The sequence below is a fragment of the Etheostoma cragini genome, chromosome 3 (genome assembly GCF_013103735.1).
Source record: "Etheostoma cragini isolate CJK2018 chromosome 3, CSU_Ecrag_1.0, whole genome shotgun sequence".
Lineage (NCBI taxonomy): Eukaryota > Metazoa > Chordata > Actinopteri > Perciformes > Percidae > Etheostoma > Etheostoma cragini.
In genome coordinates, this window is record NC_048409.1 from 16,743,781 (window position 1) to 16,767,834 (window position 24,054).

Sequence of the window (24,054 nt, forward strand, 5' to 3'; positions counted from 1 at the left end):
CTGTGCAGTAACGCCTAGCCATCACTGGAAAAGTGCTTCTATTTTCCTTCATTGGTCTCTGTCCAGAAAAACGGGAACTGTTGGTCCACTTCTTTAACTGTCTATGGTTTTCACACTGTGGGTTTGGTTCTCTGTGTTAGCTACGGAGGGAGACATCTCACTTCTTTGAGCTACAGAGTGAGACATCTCATTTCTATACTATCTTTGTTGGAAGTCGCACATGCTCTGTAGCTAGGTAAGATCACATCAGCTAGCTAACTTTTCTCCAACTTTGGTCAATACAAGGCAGGATTAGCTGGGAGACTTCTTTGAAACGAGGGCCACTTGTAGAATACCTGCAGAACAGGGAGATGGAAGTAGTTTTTTTGTAGATTATGGTGAACTAGTGTGTGTTGTAGCAGTGTTTTGCCACTGAGAACGAGCTAGCATGTTAGCACCACCATGCGCTATAGTTAGGCACCTCGTCACGGCCATCTCGGCTAGTGATGTAGAATGCCTTACAGATTTTAACAGCTCACCAGGAGACTGAAGGCTGAGGACATTCAGAAACCTGTATCTCACTCAAAACAGCAAGGATAGTTTTTTTTTCCCAAGTTTGTATGCGTGTGGAAGCACCACAGACACAAAATAACACCCCAAAGTCAAGAAAAAGTGAGTTTTCATAACATGGGCACTTTAATGTTTTGTATAGTTGCTTAGTATGGGAACTTGACTTTTGCCAACAAACAGGTTTGATATCTTCACCAAAGTGGCTAGTTAAATGTAAAACACAGAGGAGTCAAGCCAATTTCACAGACCTATATGCAAGCAGGTGCTTAGGAAGGCTACTTCTCTTCTAAAGTGCCAAGCTCACCCCTACGGTCAGAGTTTCAACTGTTGGCCTCAGATTGTACTTTTTAGAGTGTTGTCTGTAGATCGCAAATTGCAGATTTCTCATTTGCCTAGATTGTTCACTTGCCGAAATTGCTTATATTGCTCAGATTGCTCATTCTTACGACCTGGACGCGGAATAAATCCCAACCACTCTGTAAACTATGTCCTGTGTTTTCTGTATGAATCCTGGTTGCTAACCAATTTCTCTGTAAGGGACAAAAAAGACCTTGACTTTTTACTTTGATTTGCCATGCAGCACTGTGTGTGTGTGTGTTCATCAATTCAATCAGGTTTAATTAAACTGTACAATGATTAAGGGGCAAATTCCTCACACACAGACACACAGACGCACACACACAGTGACTAGTGGTGCACTAGCCCACAGCATCTTTAGAGTGACTAATCTACTATTAGCACTTGTCTCCCAGGCCCTCCCTTCCCCCTTCCCCCTCCTCCCTCTATCCTTCTCACCACTCTCTTCCTCTTCCTCTGCACTTCTTCTCCTACTTCACTGATTTCAGCTCAAGGTGCTTCCTGATTGATAAGGGTTTAGCATATTTTGAAAAATAACAGTGGTAAATAAAAATGACACAATCTTAATTCATTGATCAGGCTTTTCATGGCACTTTGAGGATTCTCACTGTTTTTTTCTTTACCTTCACCCTCTTCTCTTTCTTTGCCTTTGAACTGTCCGTTCTCTCCTTTCTCTGTGCTGTTTCTTCTTACCATTATGTTTTCTCTCCAATCTTTCTCATTATCCTCTCCCTCCTGTACCATCGCTCATCCATTTCATACCTCTACCTTTTGCTCTCTTCCCTTTTTTGGTAATTTATTCTCTTCCTCCCTCCAGTCTTCCTCTCCCCCGCCACCACCTCCTCATCCTCCTCCTGAGTCCCTCCATGGTGATTTTATCTGTGAGATAAGCTGGGTGTCAGACACGAAATGTTCTCCAATTTCTGTGTGTCTGCTGCTGGTGAGAAATGGGCAGACTGAAAGATAAAGTCGAAGAAAGACGACGACGGAGGGAGGGAAGGAGGGAGTAGGAATAGAGTGAAAAAAACTAAGATCCGAACAGACAGGTAGAGGGGAAGATGGAGGTAAAATGAGACAAGCATATGGAGGGAAAAGACAAAAAGGCATTTGCACTTTACACCGTTAGCCATTACTCACCCAGGTCTGATTGTTTTTGATTGAAACAATAGAATAAGCTTTTTTAGTTTGAGCTAAATAGTTTGAATTTTTGAGAAACACACTTATTTTCTTTTTTGCAGAGTCAGACGAAAAGATTGATACCATTCTCCAAATGTCTGTAGGTTACGTATGTAGCTGCAGACAACTGCTGGTTGGCTTAGTCTTATACACCTTCATAGCAGATATCTGTTATGAATGCAGCAAAGGCAGCTCTAGCAGGAGTGCCGGCATACACATTTCTCTTCTGACACAGTGGCATACATTTTTCAATTATTACATATCTATTTAAACATTTTGAGAGCAAATCTTTCTACATTATCTCCCTATTATTTTTCATCTTTTTCTCCTCCCTCAGGAGCACAGTGTTGGGTTTGAGTTATTCATTGACGTCTGAATTCCGTCTTTTTCCAAGATACTAACAATGCCAGGCCGAATCTTTGGAAAAATGTGTAGAAATGGATGCATGAAACATAAATGGTGCAGCCATAGAAAACATATGGGAAATCAGATTTTAAACAAAACAAAACATAAAAATCACATGCAGGCTGTTGTGGGCTTTGGGACATTTAGTAACATCAATCGCTGGTTTTAAATGGTTTATTTTGCCGAAGAAGTAGGGGAATTGTCCCAGCTCATAAAGGAACATTTACCCCTTCCTCCAGTTGTCTAAAAAAATTAAAGTCACCAAAATTAGAGATGAAGCAGTTTTACTGGACAGTGACTATGCTTTTTCTGTAATGTACCAAAACTGAGTGTAAATGTATAACATGTTGAATGAAGCTATAGCACAAGTTCAGTCAGATTATTCTTTTGCATGCTTATTTTTTTATTTTATTTTTTGTCATCATGCTTACTCTTTTTTTGTCCTGTCTGGGGCTGTCAATCATGATATCAGCTGTTCTCATCAGCTGGTCACATCAACTGATTGCACCTATCCAATAGCACAGTGACACACCAACACAGTTATCCTATCATCCTGCAGTTGCCTCTATTTAAATTTGATATTTCTGTACATTCATGCTGCTGTTATGCACGTGGCATGTTTCACTATTGTTGACACTATTTAAATCTGTTCTTTCTGTTGTTGTCAGTTGTCATTTCATTGCAAATCGTCACAAATGGCAAAGCACCCCTCTGTCTTCATATCACCGACAGACTTTGCAGATTCTTTGTCACCATCAGCCTCATCAGAATCAGCAGCCACTACCACCACCACCAGTGTCTGGACTCCATGGGGGAATATACTGTAGATGCTGCTGCTGCTCAGGTGAGACACCTCCCAATTTACAGATCTCCCTCTAGAGTCAGCATAGACTTTGTACCAAGACTTCAATTTTGTTTTTTAAAAATCAAAACTAAAAACAACTAATTTTTGGGGGGGTTAATATGTGGAAATCACATTCATTAACTGTGTTGTGCAACTCAAGTCAAGAGATAACTCAAAAGATAATGATGATAAATGATAAGTGTATCTTGTAGTAAACATGTACAGTGTCTACTTGTTTTTACAGGAAAACACAGTGATTGCTTGGATTGGCTCTTGGAGATAAAAAGGAATTTATCATCACCAAAATAGTGAAACCGGTATACTATTAAATTTAAAATGCACCATTCCTTGCACCTTTCTACATTTTCTGGTTTAAAAATTACTTTTGAAGATTGTCAGACATGTATGTCCATGCACAACTGTGTGGATTGTATTAGTGAGAAAGCTAACAGTGGTTGAGCCACCGTGTTGAAATTGACTTAAAGATAGACCACTGCACAGACAAAGGGAGGCCTTCATGCATCATATGTCTGCATTTAGGATCACCCCTCTGAGCACAAAGCTGTGTGTGTGTGTTTGTGTGTGTGTGTGTGTGTGTGTGTGTGGTCTTGGGTTATGCTCTGAGTTATGTAAGCTATTTGGGCTCAACTCTGCACACAGTAAGGGGGGGGGGTTGCAAAAATACAATTTACAGGGGATAAAATCCATAACACACACACACACACACACACACACATACATACACACACACACATACACACACACATTTCACGGTTCAATTCAACAACTAAAAACAAATTTTTCCATTTCAATTCTCCAAACCTTTTTTCCGGCACTTTTGACTTTAAGCATAATCCTCTTTTCTATCCTCTTTTCTGCAAAATCACCACCCTCATCTCTCTTCCAGCTTCATTATTCAACGTGGCCGAGTGCCACGTTGATGTCTCGGCCATGTCCGTGCACAAACAGCACAGTGCTGTATCTTGCTGTGTGATGTGCCAGGCTGCCACTAAGCCGCAGAAACATATCCGCTTTTTCCAACAAATGCCACCATTTGTGTGAGATTCTGAAGCCTGAGTGTCTGTGTTATTTATGATGATAGGCCTACATGGGATTACTATAAAATAACATGTAAAATACAAATCAGACTAAATTGCTGTAATGGTTTATCTTCTAGTATTTTTGCAATTGTGAACAAAGCAAGATTTAGGGGTAGATTTAGTTCCTTGGGAACAGGAATTGGTTCTTAGAAGGGGGGGAGCCTGAGTTGATTGCAATTTTTTTAACTTGTGTGATTTCCTTTTATACATATTTAATGAGCATTGTTGAAGGGGGTCTGATCTCCAAGATCTTCATTGTCAACGACTGCTGTAATCGTAGTGCATATGACAATAAAGAACTTGTATCTTGAGAAGAACCAATTAAAATGATTAGATGCTGTACAAAGAGTACTTTTTTCTGTCTCTGACTAATAGCCTACCTAAGGGAAACTGCGTTATTTGGTTTTAGTTTTATTTTGGTGTTTATTGTACCAGAGCCAAAGCTCAACGAATTACTTAGTATCATCAGAAAAAGCCACACTGACTGTTTTGGCCATGCAGGGGAAATAGTGCTAAACTGTCAACAGATAAGTTGGATCAGGTTATTGGGCCCCAGCGGGCCTGAACGTGTTGAGGGTTTAACTGCAAACACCTAGAGGACTCTATTCAGACTTACTTTATCTTTCATCTCCCTTGAGACGGCGCCTGCATGGACCTGGTTCGAAAATTCTATCATGGAAGCAGCTGCATCACTCTGTGGCCAGAAGGTGGTGGTTGGTGTTTGTCATGGTGGGAGCCAAAGAGCTAAAGCAGGTGCCGACTAAAGAGCGAGAAGAACCAGCAGGCCAGGGAGCTGAGGTGGCTACAGAGCAGAAAACAGACATGCATGCAGTAGAAGATCACACAGGCAATGGATGATGACTTCTGGACAGCTACATTCCGAGGAGCGTAAGTGAGCATTTACAACTGCAGTACAAGTTAGTTTCTTTATTATCATCAACAATAATCCAAACATTTTTTTCAACAAGTGATTTTTTTAAATAAAAATAAAAACATTTAGTGTTAAGAATTGCAACCAATATACATAAAAGGATTATATACATGCAGAATTTCGGCTTCCCCTAAAACTATTTATTAGAATTTAAAGATGTCAAATATGATAGGTCTTCACAGAACAGTAATCCAACAAATAAATGAAATCTGTGAGGTTAAACACAAACTTAATGCACAGGTTGCTTGGATGGCCATAATACGTGTGTGTGTGCGAGTGCGTGTGTGCGTGTGCGTGTGTGCGTGTGCGTGTGCGTGCGTGCGCGGATCAGGCACTCTTTCTGAAGTGTATTAATGGAATGATCAGTATGCACTGTCTCATATGATCTCCTTTAATTCATGCTGCTAAGTCTGCCAGCAGCCATCTGGCTCCCCCGACACACACACACACACACACACACACACACAAACACACACACACACATATGAATGACAATCTTAGGGCATGTATTCAGAGAGAGAATATTATGACAGGCCAGAGTGACTATAACTCCCAGCTGGTGGGGCGTTCAGGCAGTTTATACTCTCTCTCTCTTACACACACTACTGACAAAGTAAAGCCTGGAATTTTTTTTTTTTTACACAGAACTGAGAATAAAGTGATTTATCAAGTATTTTTTTTCTTTACCTTCCAGCTATTTGTAAATCCATCTAAGTCTGTGGAATGACTCTAAGGGGCTGTAAATCCACTAAACCTGCTCAGTCTATTGAGGACAATGAGACAGACACAATTAAATTAAACTTTAAAAGCAAAACTGTTTGTTGCTGGTAATAGCTGGGCTAACCCCTGCAGGGTTCAAAAGATCGTACTGATAACATGTTAAAGCCCAACTCAATATGTGGTGCTGTGCCTCTGGCCGATCCCACAAGTGTCCAAGCTGTTCATGTGACAAGCAAAGAGAAGAAAAGGATGCTGTGTGCTGTGAAAATGATGTGAAACGGTGGCAGCAACAAGCTCAGCACATGACTAACTGAGGTCAGCTGGCCTTGTGCTGACATAAAACTTCAACACTGTAGGTTTTGTTGAATAATGTTTTTTCCACAACATAAAAGTTTCCATTTCGAATGAAGTACTGTGTGACATTGCATAGTTTTATGTTGCCTTAGGTCTCCCACTCTAACACAAAACAGTTTACATTTTAGGGACTCTTTAATCCAGAGTGAGTAATGATCCTGACCAGGTAGGAGAAAGAATCTGTGACCTGTATGTGACTCTAGTCTTTCATCCAAATATATATGACAATGACTATAATCACAAAGATGAGGATTAGAATAGCTGTATAGCATAGAACGTGGGGTTTGCTTTAGATTCAGTGAGAGTTGTTTGCAAGAACAGTTTGAAGCTTAAAGCATTCAACTCATTTCTACAAAGCAACCACTCAACAGTTAAGTCTATGACATGCTATGCTTTGTGCTTTACTATAACACAGTTTAATGTAGTCTGCTGTTTAGTCTTTTTAAAGGAATACACCCCCGTTTGTTGAAATGGGGCTTATAAAAGTCTCCCTTAGCTGCAAATAGGTGGGCCAACGCATTTTTTTGTCTCAGTGCATGCATTGTTTGGCAGCGCTGACACTAGTTAGCTTACAAATTGAATAGAATCCGATGTTGCTGGTTGGTATGTTGTAAGTAAAAGTGAGCCAACAAAAAAACAAAAACCTAATTACTTCTTGCATATTCACAACAAGTACTAATAGCAATGCAGATTAAGACAAGACAATTTCTCAGGCAAACATTGATATGGGAATATATTGGTTGGAAGCACATCAGAAGCATTGCTACATGGGTGCAGAGATCACACAGCACCTTAAACCCCCCAACTTCCATCAACACGCCCGGCGTGAATATAGTAGCAAGCCATTTTTTCTGCAGTAGACAGTGAATGGCGATAACCATGGCAGATTTTGTGAGAGACAAAGAGGAAGACTTCGCAAACAATCTAGATCCGGAAGCATACCTCTACAAACCAGAGTTTTCAGAAGAGGAGCTGCATGCTTTGGAAATAGATCAAGAGGAGGAGGAGGTTGCAACCACTCAACAGCCCAGAGACGTGAGGCATCCTGCAGTCCTCAACTTTTTTTTCGGTGTGATAAAGTCAACTGGGAACAACTCCGATTGGATGCAATAAACAGCTGTCCAGAGTAAGTGATTACTGTAAACATGATGCATTGTTGTTTTACGGGATAGATCGACCCATATCAGACCTGTGTTCACACAAAGTTGCTGCGTGATATCTTGGTGCCATGTAGCAGTGCTTTGGCTGTGCTTCCGACCAATATAATCCCAAATGAATATCCACCTAGGAAATTGTCTTTACTTAATCTGCATTGCTATTTGTACTAGTAAATACACAGGCCACACAAAGTTATTAATAGATTTTTTATTTATTTTCCTTTTTTTTTGGCTCACTTTTACTCACATCATGCTAACCGGGCATGCAACCGGTTTCCATTCAGTATGCTAAGCTAACCAGTGGCAGTGCTGCCGGTGTTGCACCGGACCAAAACACTGCATGTTCTGAGACAAAAATGTGTTTGCCCACCTTTCTACAGCCAGGGGAGACCGTGATAATCCATGTTTTCAACAAACAGTGGTGTGTTCCTTTAAGTCCTTTCTGGCGGCCTGATGAGTTATGCATCAAAGGCGGCCTGGCTGTTGAAATTATTAAAATATGCACACAGAAAACAGCTCGCAGAAAGGAGTTGTATAATGTTGTGCCAAGCATTACTTTTCGGTGTATTTTTTTTCTTCTCTGTCTGCTGATGTAATATAATTAACTTGATTTTCTCGAGTGTAGTTAGAGGGGGCAGAGTAATGTCAGCACTGTTAAAGATCATGGTGAATATGCAGGAATACCATATGCATATGCACTACATAAAGTCACTAGAAGGGCACTCGCAGAGGGCAGACTTCTGCCAAGGCATTACCTACTTCACAATGTTAATACTGTGTTAATGTTCCCTTAACTCATTTGGGAACTCATTTTTTGATTATTCAAAGACAACATGAAAGCACCTAACACCCTTTCTTTCAAGGTTACCGAAAGTAAAAAATCATTTGTATATCCGCTCTAAAATGTAATTTAATGTTCTTCTTTGGCCCGTGCCAACCCATCTTGTCCAAGTAGTAGTCTGTCAGCAGTCCTGTCCTGCTGACAGACAAACAAACAAACAAACAGATGAACCGAACCTGGCGGAGGTAATAATATATAACAACACATTAAACATGCAGTCATTATGTGACTGACTGCAAGCATGTACGTGTATTTAAAAGACAACCTGTGCTTGAAAATATCTGTTCATTATGGAAATTCACCAAACAGAAATTATCATGTGATCATGAACTTTAATTTCCTTGCGGGAGTCATCCCAAAAGGATTAATAAAGATAAATCTAAGTCTAAGTCTGAGTCTAAGTCTATAAATGTGATCTCACAGGGGCAAATATGAACCATAAATTAGCATATACTGTTATTTTATTGATAATCTATTAAATCTTTTTACATAAATTGTTGTGTCTGTATTGATTGAATACATAATTAATGAATAATGTGGTGGGTCCATCAGACCCGGGAACATTTTCTGTGTAACAAAATTATGAACACCGGGCGCCCGGATAGCGCAGTTGGCTGAGAGGGCCACATACAGAGTTTACTCCTTGACGCAGCGGGCCTAGGTTCAACTCCGACCTGTGGCCTTATGCTGCATGTCATTCCCCTTCTCTCTTCCCTTTCATGTCTTCAGCTGTCCTGTTGAACAAAGGCCTAAAAATGCCCAAATAATAATCTTAAATAAAAAAGAATACAAACACCACACAATGGTTAACCATAATGTAATGTAGAACCTGTGTAGCCCAGCTATCTGGACTATCATACAAGGCACATTTTAGTGAAGTAACTGTGCTTTAAGCCCCGAGCTAGCTGGCCCTGAACAAGGCAATCCAAATGTAGAGGATGAACACTTAATTAGTTTTGGAAAAAACTCAGCCCAAGGCTGAGGATAACACTGGGCTACAACTTTCTGCGATAAAATTGCAAAGGATCAACTGAAGATGGCAGCGCCCATAGGGTTTCCAGTTAATGCTGTGTTTAGATGGCTTTGGGAAGAGGCTAATGAGTGGTGGGAATGGCAGGATGGAAGAACAGAAAAAGGAAGAAGAGAGGAGAAGGAAGTAAAGTTGGAAGGAGAGGGATGTTGGGCTAAAGGTAGGTATCAAAGAAAGCACAGTAGGAACGGGGGGAGGGAGGACAGAGGGGGAAAGGGAGGGGATTAACCCTCCTGTTGTCCTCTGGTCAAATTTGACCCATTTTCAAAAAGCTTCCATTTCAGAAATTTGGGTTTTCTTTTCTTTTTTGTTTTTTTTACAATTTCATAGCATTTGAAAAAAAAGAAAATGTCAAAAGAATGTTGATAAAAGTTACAAAAATGTTGGAGGGGAAGAAACAACTAATATGTCAAAAAGAAAAATCAACAAAAAACCTGACAAAAAAGTGACAAAATCGTCAGAAAAAGCTTCAAAAATTACAAAAGAAAAGTGACAAAAACATTTGGAAAAGCTTGAAAAATGATGAAAAAAGTGACAAAAACATTTGGAAAAGCTTGAAAAATGACAAACACGATTAAACACGTGACAAAAACATCAGGGTACTGGCGTATGATAAATAGATAGATTAAAAAAGCAACGAAAAAAGTTCCAAAAACGGTGGGAAAAGTGACAAAAACTTCAGGAAAAGCTTCAAAAACTACAAAGAAAAGTGACAAAAATGTCGGGAAAAGCCTCCAAAACATTTTAACCCAGAAAAACACAACGTTTCCTGAATGACGGGAAGACAACACAAGTGTTAAGATAAGGAGGATAGATAGGAGTGGGAAATATCTGGAAAGCCTTTCAGATCAAAAGGAGCTCATTTTAGTTTTTTCAAAAAATGATCTATGACTGTTCCTTGAAGGACTCGATCATGTTTGAGAGTTTTCATGTCTGTCAAGACAACTCAAACTACTTGGTTAAAGGAGTAATCCTTATTTTCATGTCAACAATGGAACACATTACTACTTCTATGTGAAAGGGATTGCTCTTAGTGATGAACACACAGAAAATTATCATCAAATTCTCTATTTTTGTTGCTTTTAGCTCATTGTTTTGGTTAAACTTCCTGCAACTTCAGTGTTTTGGTTCATCTGGCGCATCTGTTGTTTCCAGATGCAGTAGGCAGCTGCTGACAGTGAAAAAGCTACGATAAACACATGCAGACAGAAAGGCAGCGACTAATTGCAGAACGTAGTGGAGTATTTAGCAGCTAAAAAGCCAGAGATTTCCCTCAGGAAGTTGGTGGAGACCAAACAAGGAGCAAAACGTTCATATTTATGGCGTGGCCAAAAAATATTATCCAAAATAAATGGTTGTGTAGCCCGGTATCTGCTGGATTTTTTACTGTTTGCCAATTTTACTTATAAGCTGATAAGTATGTCAGTGTTGTGTTTACAGGTTGTTTCTGCTTCCCCGCAGAAATCAGTTCATTCAGGACACTGAAAATGCTGTTTATTTGTACCTTGTTACCAGAATGACACCTTCTAAGCAGAACAAGTGAGAGTTAAAGTGAGAGAAAAGGTCCATGGTTGTGCTGTTTGGACAGGGTAATGCAGCTTGCTTGGTACAGTAGGATTGCTTTCATGCCAAAATCAAGCACTAACACTGTCAAGGAGATCAGGCGGGAGGGAGATGTCTGTTTGTTTTTGTTGAGAAAATGAAGTGGGCAGAGTCAAGCTAGACAAGCAATAAACTTAAAACACGGTGTGTTATTTGACCCTGCGCCAACTGAGTGAGCACATATTTTTGTGAAGGACAGGTGAAGACAGGAAGAGATACACAGGCTGCATTTTCCCCAACAGCTTTCAAGACTCTTTCCCCTATCCTTTTTGTCCTTATACCACAATGTTTACAACCATATTGTCCCTCCATATGTCTGCTGCAGGCAGTAGCTCACAGCAATGTCACAAAACACTGCAATGTATCACAGCCTGTTGGAAGATGGCATGATCGGTGATATTATAGCTCAACAGAGGAGCTATTTACCAATCAAGCCATGGGGCACAGAAAGGATCATAAATAATTAAGCTTCTGTTCAGTCGGCACTTTCAAATTCCAGGAAGTATTAACGATTGGTAGATCTGGCCTCCCATAAATGTCAGTAAACAGTCTAGGTTGAGGACAGAAGGTCTAATTAGGTTCTGATGTAATCAACTCAAGGAGCTGATACAGGAGCAACACTCAGGGGAACTCAATCAACTGAAGCGTGACACGGTTTATTTTCACTGCACAGCTTTGTTGATTCACAGCAAGAGGATTTTAGTTTCACGGTCACTAAACCTTTACATTGATGTCAGGGGAGTTGTTTTATCTTGCTTTTCTCTTATCTGATCAATGGTTTTTTCCTTGCTTATTTTCTGTTGGATCCTACTGTATTTCAAAAAATGTGTACCATGTGAAGCACTTTGTGACTGTAAAAGGTGCTATATCAAATAAACGTTTTATTATTATAATATTATCTGTTTCACAGACCTTGATAAGAACTTGCTGTGGGCCACTCAAGATGATCACCAATTCTGGTAGTGGTATTGATCCCACTGAAACATAAACTGAAGCATGTGTCACACTCCGTCTTTGTTTTGCCAGATTAAAACATAATGTATTTTACTGCTTTGCATATTCAACATATTTGATTTGGGCTCGGGGGGTATGTAACGAACAAATCAGTTTTTAATGAGGACAATAATGGTTCACATTAATAGGTTGCTTCAGTTTCAATTACATATTATGAGCATAGCTGTGGCTGGCTGTATCGTTCATCAGTCTCATCCTTTTTTACAGCAGCAGTAGCTCCACTCAGTGTGTTTGAGCAGAGACTGGAACAACAAGAACTTAGCGTCTCATAAAAATAAGCTTCACTGCACTTTATTGCAGAGCACTGGTCAGACACTGCTGTCACATAACTGCTGCTGCCTTTCACTATCCCTCTGTTTAATGGAAAGACTTTAATCGTTTTTTTTCCTTGAGTACTGACAGTATGTTGATTTCTGAGTTTTATGTCCCTCTGTTGACAGGGTGTGAAACTACCAAATTCTGATCTTATAAATGGGTCTGACCCATCTTCTATTGTTGGGAAGCAGAGACTGAAAGCTACATGAAAAAAATGCACCAAACAAGCCACTTTGAAATTTTACTGTTTCCACTCCCTAGACTAAAAAATGTTCGTTGACCCTCCCCTCAAAAAAAGAATAAAAAGACTTTACCCTCCCCTATTTACCTCCGGGGGTTTGTTCCATAAATACACATAACGGTCCCTTAATGGCCTTGTGTATTGAGAAGTAGTTTAGTTTCACTAGACTAATTACTGTAATGAAGATAACATTTCTAGCTCCGGATGCATGTTATGCTATAAACATCTAAATTAATATAGAGGTTAATCAGCAAATTAAAGGTCCCTTTGAAGAAATTACAATGAAAACAACCTTGTTTAACTAAGCTAACAGCATGTCTCCATGGGTGGTCATGTTGGTTTGTTGGTTGGTCCAGACTGAAATACCTCATCCGCTGCATGCTGACATGCTAAACCAAGAACAAAGTGAACATTCTACCTGCTAAACATTTAACATTAAGAATTTATCTCAAATCATCTCGACCACCTGTGCGGAAGCATGGAATAAAGTTAGGGTCATGTCCCTATCAGTTAATTTCATTAAAAAATATAAACAGCTGCTGACGTTAAGTTATTGATGCTAGACAAGTGTACGTTTAAAAAAAACACTGGTAAAAATACATTACTCAGTGGTGTCCATTGCAGACATTTCTTTGACCTGGGTCCCAGCGGAGGATCTGTTAGTGTCCGCACTGACTGATCTGAATCTGGGGGATTCAGGCACACAAGTTATGCTTGACCACACACACACACACACACACACACACACACACGTACATGCACACACACACACACACAAATACACGTTTAGGCACAGCTGGGAACTATAGATCTGTATGCCAACACACCAGATGTGACATGCAAACACACACACACCCACAAACACACACACAAAGACACACCCACACACACCCACACACCCACACACACACACACACACACACACACACACACACACACACACACACACACACACTCTGTCTTCTCCCCTTCTTCCCCTTCTGTTTCCTTGCAAATGTCTCTGTGTCTTGTCCTCCTTGTAATGCCTTGTCCCTCTGTATTTTTTAAATTAGTGTTTCATAAAATGAGGTGCCTCTAGTTGGTGGTTCCGTACATGACAACTGAAATAAGAAGAAAAAACATCATTGGGTCCTAAATTGCTTTATTTTTAAAATATTTTTTCATGATACAAATTTGAACACAATCTACATAAACAACTACAGTATGTATCCTATGTTAACATAAAAAACTATGGGGATGGGCAGAGATGGATGCATTTACACAGGCACAGCTGACTCCTTCTGGTCTTATTCTATTTGTCTACAGTTAGAAATTGTGGCTTAAATCAGATTGTATTGTTTAGCCTGTTCAGTAACCCTTGAAAATATATGTTTTTCTCGCCTAAATTTTTACACTTAAAAAAGGGCTGCTGTTTCCACATACTTTGGCCCTCTGGGATGACCCTGAGTTCATTGGGAAGGTAACACTCCCAACTTGTTGTTTCTAGTGGCAGTGTGACACTAGGCCTTACTGACACAGAGCTACAGAGGTTAGAACACAGAATTTCTATTTCCGTCCAAGTAAATCATCTGAAAAATTAATAAAAAGCACTACTGTAAGCATATCACATGGGCTATATACTAAAATAGTACTTTAGCCACATGTCTCAACTTAGAACAGAAATAATCCAGAAAAAATGACTTATAAAATGGATTTTATATGAATGTATTTCTACAGATATGTCTGTGCGTTTGTCTTATTTCTTATTTCTAAAAAAGCCAAAAAAGTGCTAAATACAAAACTTCTGAAATACAAAAACACATCCACATCACTCACAGATATGTCTGAAAGAAGTACATACATAGATTTATAGAAATAAGTAATCATAATTTTATGAAATGGTGAAATGCCATCAGAAGTCCATATTTTTGCCTTCAGACAGCTGTAAGAGATCACAGGAATAGTTTTTGGTGGCCATGTTTGGTATCAATCAACTCGTCTTCTTTTTGGCTACACAGGGATGCCAATTTAATGACCTTATCTTCTAATTCGTGGGCTCCACTGTCAATCTTTCCCACGTGGGCCCAATGGGGAGTGTGAGATTTCATTTGCTTAGCTTGGGGGTATCTTGAGATACACTGATCCTATTGGCTGGGAACAACGTTCATTGCAAACTGCACAAGCCAGAGAATGTAACGGTGTCTTTGGTTTCTCTATAGCGTGCCCACGGAAAAGGATACACACGATAGAAACCAAGAAATGATGCAAACTGATCTAGATTTCTCTACGTCAAAACTTGGGCTGAAACTACAAGATTGTGAAGGGACCAGATAATTATGGATTACAAGGCTTGGATATTCTAATACCTTAGGGTGTTTTTGATGTAGGAAACTAAGGTTTTTTTCCTGGGCTCGATGGAATCAGGAGACTTTAAGCTTTCAAATGATGTATGGCATGAGCGTGTTTATGACGGTTTAATGCTTACAATTTATAAAAGAAGTCAACACTTCCGAAAAACGGCGAGTTTATTTCCCGTGGACGGGAACTGTCCGCCCAAGAGACAGGGACATGGAGATCATCCCCATTCCACACATTATACATTATAAATCAACTGTTTGGGCTTTCTGGACATTGAGGTTATGTCTATTTTTTATGTTTATATTTGTCAAACCAAACCCTGCTATTATCAAATATAACCCATTTAGATATACCACATGAATTTCACTAACACAAATCCTTCCAACCTTATTGAAGCATATCCCACTATAAAAACTGCCTTGTATTTTTGCCCTTTGTACTATTGCAAAGTGTTACCTCTAATAATTGACGCATTAAAACCAATAACATCAGCACACTATAAAAGCATTATAGTCTTATATCCAAAACTTGGTATATAAGTAATCCACCACAGTGACCGAGTGTAAGGTCCATTGCCATCCCTCTTTGCCAGGAGACTTCTGAACTTTCTGTATCTTTTCTGTCAGAGATATTGTTGTTGTTACAAATAAGTGATCTGCTGTACTACACTGTAAGCTAATGGTCATTTGCAGTGTGTTGTAGATAGGACTTTTACATAACAGATATTTTAACATGTCAGCACAGTTGTAATCAATAACATTAATGGTTTCTGCATTTATTTAAAGAATGCCACACCAAGGGTCTTGGTGTTATGTATATTGGTTAATATTTCTTACTGGGACATTTAATGGAACAGACTATTAATGTTAGTAGTTACATCTGCAACAGTTGTTACATCTGTTTTTTGACACAAATTAATCTTTGACTTGAATTATGCCTTGAGTTTTTTCTAATCATTGGCAGGCCAATCAGGCTGCAAGATTTTTCTAGAACATTTTAAAGACAATTTTGAATCTTGGTCTCTTGACTCGTGCTAAGCAAAACCGTAGCAGTGTAGAAAACACAGCCACAGACGTATTACTCCGTGTCAAAAAGTAAGGTCAATAAATAAAAGTAATTAAAAAAGGGAAGGTGTAATTTATAATCCAAATGTTAACACAAGTGATGCCCCTCCACCAAAACTTAAAGCACAAAACTGTGTTCATGTGTTACAGTACTTCATGGATTAACTCAATAAATCCAAATTATATGGAGGTTATGTATATTTTCACACAGGTGTTTGCATTTATGGCTGATTAGTCCTATGCGCAGGTTGGAGTTGGGTGGTAGAAATTTCCTAAGGTCACCAAACTCACTAAAAAAAAAACAAATCAGTGTTAGGTGAGTGACAGAGCTGTCAATCAATCACAGTCTGCACATACTCACACAGCCGTGAGTTAATCAGGCATTCAGAAACTGAAATTGAGAACACCTGTGTAGGTGGACCATGGCTGTAGGCTACAGAGGATGTAATATATTCTTGTGCTTTGTTTACACAAAATACTGACTTTCTCTTTGTCTTATGTGAATACTGTATGTTCGAAACTCCTTACTGGGTCTTTGGAAGGTAAAACACCTGGCATCTGAAACCACTTAACAATATTTAAAGGCATTGAATGTCAACAAACATTTTTTAAAAGGCTCCTGTGAGGCACAGCTCCTGTAGTGAATCCCTGTGCTGCTTTGTGGTGTGCAGCGTACTAGGCAGGCCATATAAGGCAGAGGATCTGTGTCGGACCCTGTGACCTGCGTCCTGTGATAGATAGATACACAGGAGTGAAGTGCAATATGTGGTTTATAATAAAAAAAAACTGCCGGCACGAGCAGATAAGAGCTTCTGCGTTTGAATGGAGGAAACAACTTCAAGTCATGTCCAGTCCCAGCCTAGCCTATAAAGTAGGAAGTGTATGGTGGGAGTTGTGTGAAAATGCGCAGCAGCGGTGTTAAGATACACCATGAAAGTTTAATTTTCACCACAACACGACTTTCCTTTTTACGGATGAATTGGTGCTCACGGCAGAGCCGGCACGACCTGAAGAGTGTTTGTAAGCGCACGCAGATGAGTGATCTGTTTGACGGTTTGGCTGACGCGTCAATATGGCATTGCGCGTTAAAGTACCGACTGGTCTCTCTCTCTCTCGCTCACTCGCTCTCGCTCTCGCTCTCTCTCTCTCTCTCTCGCTCTCTTTCTCTCTCAGTCGTGTTATATCCTCGCTCACCGAAGCTCGGGTATCAGTTACTGGGTCCCGACCAATCCCCGCGCGCTGTCAGAGCTCGAGAGGAGACAGTAGCAGACCGGGGAGAGGAAGCGAGAGGAGCACACACACCCAACCATCTATCTCTGTGCCCATCCATCGTCTATCCTCCTTCACCCACTCCCGGCACACAGACAGCCCCCCTCCTCCTTGACTGCAGCTGTTTGGGTTAACCGGGAGGCGCGAGGCAGGATGCGCGATGGGACAAGCGTGCGGACACGCGCTCCTCTGCCGTAGCCAACCGCCCTCCTCCGAGATGTAAGTGTGTCTAATAACTATGTGTGTTGTGTTTGTACCTTGACGTTTCCTGCCACTTCTACATGCAGCGCACAAACTGAACGAGGCGCATGGTAGGCTACATGGCGCATAGCATGAGCCAAATAATGACCGGTGGTAGTGTGAGTGTGACCTGCTGGGTGTCATAACCCAACAGCGGAAGTAAAGATCCCAGGTGAACTGTGCAGGTGACTGTCATCATAAACCGGTGTGTAGCTTATCTCTATCACACTGTAATATCACTAAAATATGGTCACCTGTGTGCCTAGGTTGCTCTACAGAGAGTTTATTTAACATAGCTTTATTAATGGTTAATAAAAATGTGCTAATGCTTTATAGATGAGTGGGAATTGTTGTCTGTCTGTAAATTATAGAGTGTGGTCTGAACCTACTCTAGCTGCTGGTATGATTTGACACTGTAAATAAATTGAAAATTAAATTAAATCATGAGAGAAGCTTTTGGGTTGCCAGGTTGTAGAAACTTCTCTTTGATGGATTAGACTTACCTTTTAGAACAGGGTTGCACACAAACTGGACCAAGGAGGTTGTACCCCTTGTTTCACCAACAGGTTTTTAGACAAACTTATGTGCAGTTTTCTCCTTTTGAAGAGGAGCTTAAAACCAGGTTTTACAGCATTCTTGGCCCTGAGGCAGTTTTCCTTGTTCATAAAAGTTAACATTTTGGAAAAAAAGTGGTTTCACCATGCATCACAGAAGGCTGACATTATTATTATCAAAGTAATACAGCTGCCCAGCATTGCATTCTATCTTTGTGAAGCTTGTAGTGTTTATTAGAGAACGTTTCAGGAAGCTGTTCATTAAACTCTGTGGTAATTGTTAGAGCCATTAGTCTTGGTGTTGTTCAGTCTGTCATGACTTCTCTCTGGGGAACCTGTCTGTGGAAACAACTAAAAATGTAAATGTCAAGGCCACACTTTGCGTCCAGCTAAATGGTAGCTAATAAAATAGAGCCCTGATATTGAAACAGGATATTTTTCTGTTTGAAATTAAAGTTTGCCACATGCAACTGGCTGTTCTCAAATGATAATAAGTGATGCATCTGCTGTTTGTCTGAGGGAGTGTGTTCAAAGCGTGTGGCTTGTCAAACAGCATTCACATGCATACGATAAGTGCTTCCCTCAGGACATGTCTTAATGACTATACTGTTTTTTTAAATGCTACACCGTGGGTTCCCTCCCCTGCTCTCTCATGGCTGAATAGCATCATTTGCGGATAACAACATTATATTGCCATTATACGCTGATTGCTAAAAATATTAGAGACATCTTCTTGATATCATGTTTCAACCCCTTTTTGTCTCAAAGTATAAAAAAAAAATCCTTATCTAATGCGCTCCTCCTTTGTTATTGGTTTAAATCCAATAAGGGAAATGACTAAAGGATAATGGCTTTTATTCACCTCACCAGCACTTGATCGAAAAGACTAAGCTACTTACGTTAGGCACTGTTGGCCAGTCTCTGAGAAAATAACTAGAGTTGTTGAGGGATAATGAATCTGCCAGGTGGACGTTAGTGATCTCTGACATACAATTAATTTCAGTAGCTGGTCTCACCTGCTCTCCTCAATCTGGAATCACTTTGATTTAGAGACTTAGCAATGCTGATCAGTAAAGGTCAGGAAGCTGTCATGAAATACACAAGAACAGATGTTCTGCCTGTACCTATTGGGATATGTCTCTTGATTGAACATTGTGATTAAATAAAACCAAGCTAGAGCAACATCCCCAGCCTTTTGTGTTTAGATCACTGTGAGGGTTTTTGAGAGTCTTGAATCCCTGGAATGTAACTTTGAGAGACAGTTATTCATCAAAAATATTAACTTTTGGACGCAGCGATGGTACATCTGCAAGATCGTCTTGTAAAAAAACTTGTATTGCATTGCACCCCGCAAAAAAAAAAGTCCACGTAAAAAATGTTAAATGAAGTTAATGGTTCGCACAGCACACTAACTGAGCTATTTAAATTAGCTGGATAGATGGCATAATTTGCCTTCACCCGTGTATTGCCGTCCCAGTTAAATGCCGTAAACATATTCTTGGTAAGGCTTTACACTGAAAGAACCAAGCAGGCCTCCCTTATCGCACGATCCAAATTTTTTTCAAAACTTGTGGCTTGCTAGCTCGAAGTCTGCTGTTTCCGTATCGAAGGGATTTTGACAACAGCAACATACAGAGAGCGGAAGGTGAGGGGCAAAGCCTGACATCCAGAATGTTCTGGATAACTGGATGCTCTGTTGTTATGTTAATGTTTGTGTTGTTTTAAACATCCTTGTTCATATTAAATGCACATTGTTTATAATCTTGCATCATTTTAGCCCCCAACAGGCATTACCCTTGAAATCTGTATTTGGGTGTGTGCATGTGAACTGTCTTGAGCCTGAAAAATATTGCAATTTACTGGATTGATGCCAGGAAGTCAGATCCCCCAGCCTCCTGCTGAGCACACATACATGCATGCACCCACACGCACACACACACACACACGCACAAAAGTTCAGAGCAGCAGCAGAATGGTAACCTGATTCCTGATGTGTGTGTGTTTGTGTGTGTGTGTGTGTGTGTGTGTGTGTGTGTTTGAGAAAGAGAGAGAGAGAGAGTGAGAGAGAGAGAAATGATGCTGACATAGCACTGTGTTATCATCAGTAATGGGCTCATCAATACTAAAATATTCAGAGAAAGAGAGATAGAGAGAAAAGAGGGAGAGCGTAAGCAAATATAAAGCAGAGAGAAGCCACTGCGAGTTGTGGTTATGTGTGTTTACAGAATAAGTGTGCTTCAACAAAACATTTTGCCCAAAATTTTGATTCCCTTTCTCATGGTCCAGAATTGTATGTAGATGATTCAACTACAAACTGTAAAAGTATAACATATATACTCAAACTGTTCACATACTGTATGTTTACTTTAGAGGCCAGCAAAAGATAAGTTACTTTGTTATTTATAATCAACAAGACTTTTTTATATTCTAAAAACATCATGCTGAAAATTATGATTAATTGAGGAACTGCGTGGTTAGTTGAAGTGAAAATTAAAGGAGAATTCCGGCCAATTTTGTACATTAATCTTGATTGCTATAAATAAGTACTGTTGAGTTGGGGCTGGCTATCTGGAGTTGCTGCTGCTACGTCAACAAGCTTTCACTCAGCTGAAATGGCAGTTGTCGGGGCAAGTTTTAGAGTACCTTTGTGCCTCTTAACAGACACAAAATGCAATTAAAATCTGGGAAAGTCTGTGAACGTGACAACAAGATGCGTTTTCAACTCAGACATTGTTTAATGTCTGTTGTTGTTCTGCATGGCAGAGATAGTCTTGCAAGCCTTAGCTCATCTTGTCCAACGTTTCCTTGGTCTTTTCATTAATGTTTACGGTGTTTTTAGTCTTGTTAGATTTTACACTTAACTGAGATAATCTGAAACAACATTGTGCACGGTTTTTGTGCGACTGTGAGCCAAGATCATTTGGAAATGGTAACAAAATGAGAACCAAAGCTGGAAATGTGATAGTTTGCATGATGTAATGGCACGATTGGAAGTATTTTACTTTGAAGCAGCTGCAAATATGAGATGAACAATTAGAGGTGTAGTTAAATAAGAGAACTAATTTTTTTACATTTTCACCAATCTAAGTAGATCTAGTTCCAGATTAAGGTTTTATGTAGTGGACCTGTTTGCATCATTGAAAGAGAATAATGTTCTTCCTTAAGGCTCTGACAAGTTGTAGCACAGGAGAGTGGATCTGAAAACAGTAATGTCTTGAAACCTGGATCCTTTTATGAATCAGACTTGAAGACCTGCCCTGCAGCTGTGATTGGGCGGTTTATTATATTTACCTCTAACATGAACAACCTTTGTCAAAAATATCAATATATGTATAATACAATATAATCAAGAGTAAGTTTGCTTCTACATCAAATTTGCTCCAGCCAGTACATCCCGAGACTGGACGCTGAAACCGTACTACTCTTTTTCCTCCCTGAAAAATTCTCTCAAAACATTTGTTTTATATCACCTTATTTGTCTGCACGAGTGAATGTGTGCTTTTGCAGTGTTTACCTAGAAACTATAAATATTGCAAGCTATCTCTGCTGTTTCTATTGCGCGTTCTTCACAAGAATAGAAAACCTGGACAGCTGGTCACTGTGATGACTGTTTCTCACCTTATTAGGACGTTTTATTTTAAAGGCGGAGGCTAGAATTACAGTTAGGTTGAGTTTAAGGTTTTATAAGCAGGTTTAGTGTTGGGTTGAGGTCAGACGAAGGTTTGGATAAAGTACAGTCTATGACAATAATGGTAGTTTGGCTCCAGGGAGTAAATTTAAGTCAATACAATATCTGTGTTTGTGTGTGTGTGTGTGTGTGTGTTTGTGTGTGTGTGCGCGCCTGGAGGTGTTGTGGGGAAATGAGCTTGACAGCTCCCATGGTTCCCAGCTTTGGCTCCAGCAGCTCCTGTCAGCCTTCCTATCTCTATGGACTGTTGCCACGGACAGGTGTTCGAGTTAGTGTGTGTGTGTGTGTGTGTGTGCAGACACGTGTGTATAACAGCGTGTATGTGTTTACAAGTGTGTCTGTGCGGGCAGATTTGTGTTGCTGTCAGTATTCCAATGGACAGCCACAACTGTGTATGTGTTTTATAAGATTTTTTATCTTTCAGTGGCTACAACTGGTGTGTTTGTGTGTGTGTGTGTGTGTGTGTGTGTGTACTCCTGTGGGAGATTGGGATAGGAGGTGAGGCAGCTGTGTTTGGGACACAGACCTTTTAATTAGAACGGTATCAAGCACCCCTCCGCGTGTAATGAGACCTCATTGATAGGCAGTAGAGGTGTGTGTGTGTGTGTGTGTGTGTGTGTGGGCGTGCATGTGTCCTCTTTACTCATAGCCACTCAGTCTTTGTAAAGTTTGTGTTTATAAGGTTTGTTGTTCTGTTGTGACACTACAATACTTGAATGAATTTACTACTATTTCACTGTAAACAGCTACGCCTATTTTAGTTTGTTTTATTGCAGGCAACAGATGTGTGTCTGTCTTTAGAGAGGTTGCAGGGGTCACAGACACAGGGTCATTGTTACTGTATGAAAAGCACTGAGGGCTATAGGATCTTAGAGTATATATATATATATATATATATATATATATATATATATATATATATATATATATATATATATATATATATATATATATATATATATATATATATATATATATTCATTCATATTATCTACCTCCCTCAACTATGCTCAAAACCATAAACGAGTCATACCGGCTCAGATGTGGCATGGGTCAACAAGGTCTGTCAGGTGTTGGGGAACCAAGACAACCTAATAGGAAATGGGCTCCTGGAACAAGACATTAGTGGACTTAGTCAAGAGGACAGTAGTTCCAACAGTTCCATTTTTATCTATATATATATATATCTCAAAACCTTTTCAAATGCAGCGCCGCCTACCAGGGATGCTTTGCGGGCGCGGTTGAAGAATGTTGCTTGACCTCACCCATTGGAATAAAGTGGAGTGCAGCGCGCGGACAAATGGATCAGCACTGAAACAAACATGATTGGAGTAAGAGTAAATCCATTACTGAATAGGGAATAGAAGTGAAGAAACTGCTGAATAGAAGTGGGAGATTACTAAAACACAAGGTGGCTCAATAAAACAAATATCAATCTCAAACTGACAGACACAAAAAACCCTTTCAAAGAGTTTAAAATTGTACAAGTTCCCAGTGTAGCGACTAGGGATTATTTCTATCACATGTTGTTTTTCAATCCTGCAAAAAATAACAAGATGTTTTTTTTATGGTATGTGCAGGTAAGCAGACTGAAATGGCCCAGTGCTGCTCAGCAATTTCCATAACTCTGAACTGATTTCATTTTGTTGTTGTTTGCAACGTCTGTCATTACTTTTGCTCCTGTGGTAGGTATCATTATCTTTTTCTAATGTTTTTCCTTGCTTATATTCGTCATGTGTTGGTGCTGTAAATCCACAGTGCTGTTGCTGCTATGGCTTTTGCAGATGTTTTATGTTGCTCTTACAGTAGCTGCAGATGTTTTCTGCAATGGTTTTTAGTCTTTTGAACACGAATTTGTCCGTGTTAATAGTGTGATTGTTTGCCGGCCAAAGTTATATTGACATTGTAACTGCAGTGATTTTTGTGACTATAATTGTTGGTATTATCATACTCTGCCCCTACAGTAGAGCAGCAGAATGTGTTCCTGTGCTCCAGTTCCTCTTGCCCTGACTGCAGGGCTTTTTCTTATTGATCGGCTGTATTGATTGGCTCACACAGAGATAAAGCCACTGACAGGCTGTACGTTGGGACATTCTGGGATTTTGTGATGCTTGTAGTGCTGAATGAAATTAAGTGTTTAACAACATTTGAACACGCAGACTGCAGAGACACAATACTGCACATATCCAAAGACATAGGCCTATTCACATGCGCACACACTAGGGTAGACACACACTTACATATTCTGTTGTAGTTCTGTCTGGAG

General features: G+C 39.9%; 1 protein-coding gene across 1 annotated transcript in view; it reads left to right on the top strand.

Moving 5' to 3' along the window:
• The first annotated feature begins 17,229 nt into the window (after positions 1-17,229).
• LOC117942544 (cGMP-dependent 3',5'-cyclic phosphodiesterase) overlaps positions 17,230-24,054 on the top strand; it is a 141,652-nt gene continuing 134,827 nt past the window's right edge. Inside the window, exon 1 of the mRNA XM_034868067.1 lies at positions 17,230-17,525. Coding sequence (XP_034723958.1) covers positions 17,467-17,525 — 59 coding nt within the window. The 5' untranslated portion in view covers positions 17,230-17,466. The remainder of the gene's footprint in view (positions 17,526-24,054) is intronic.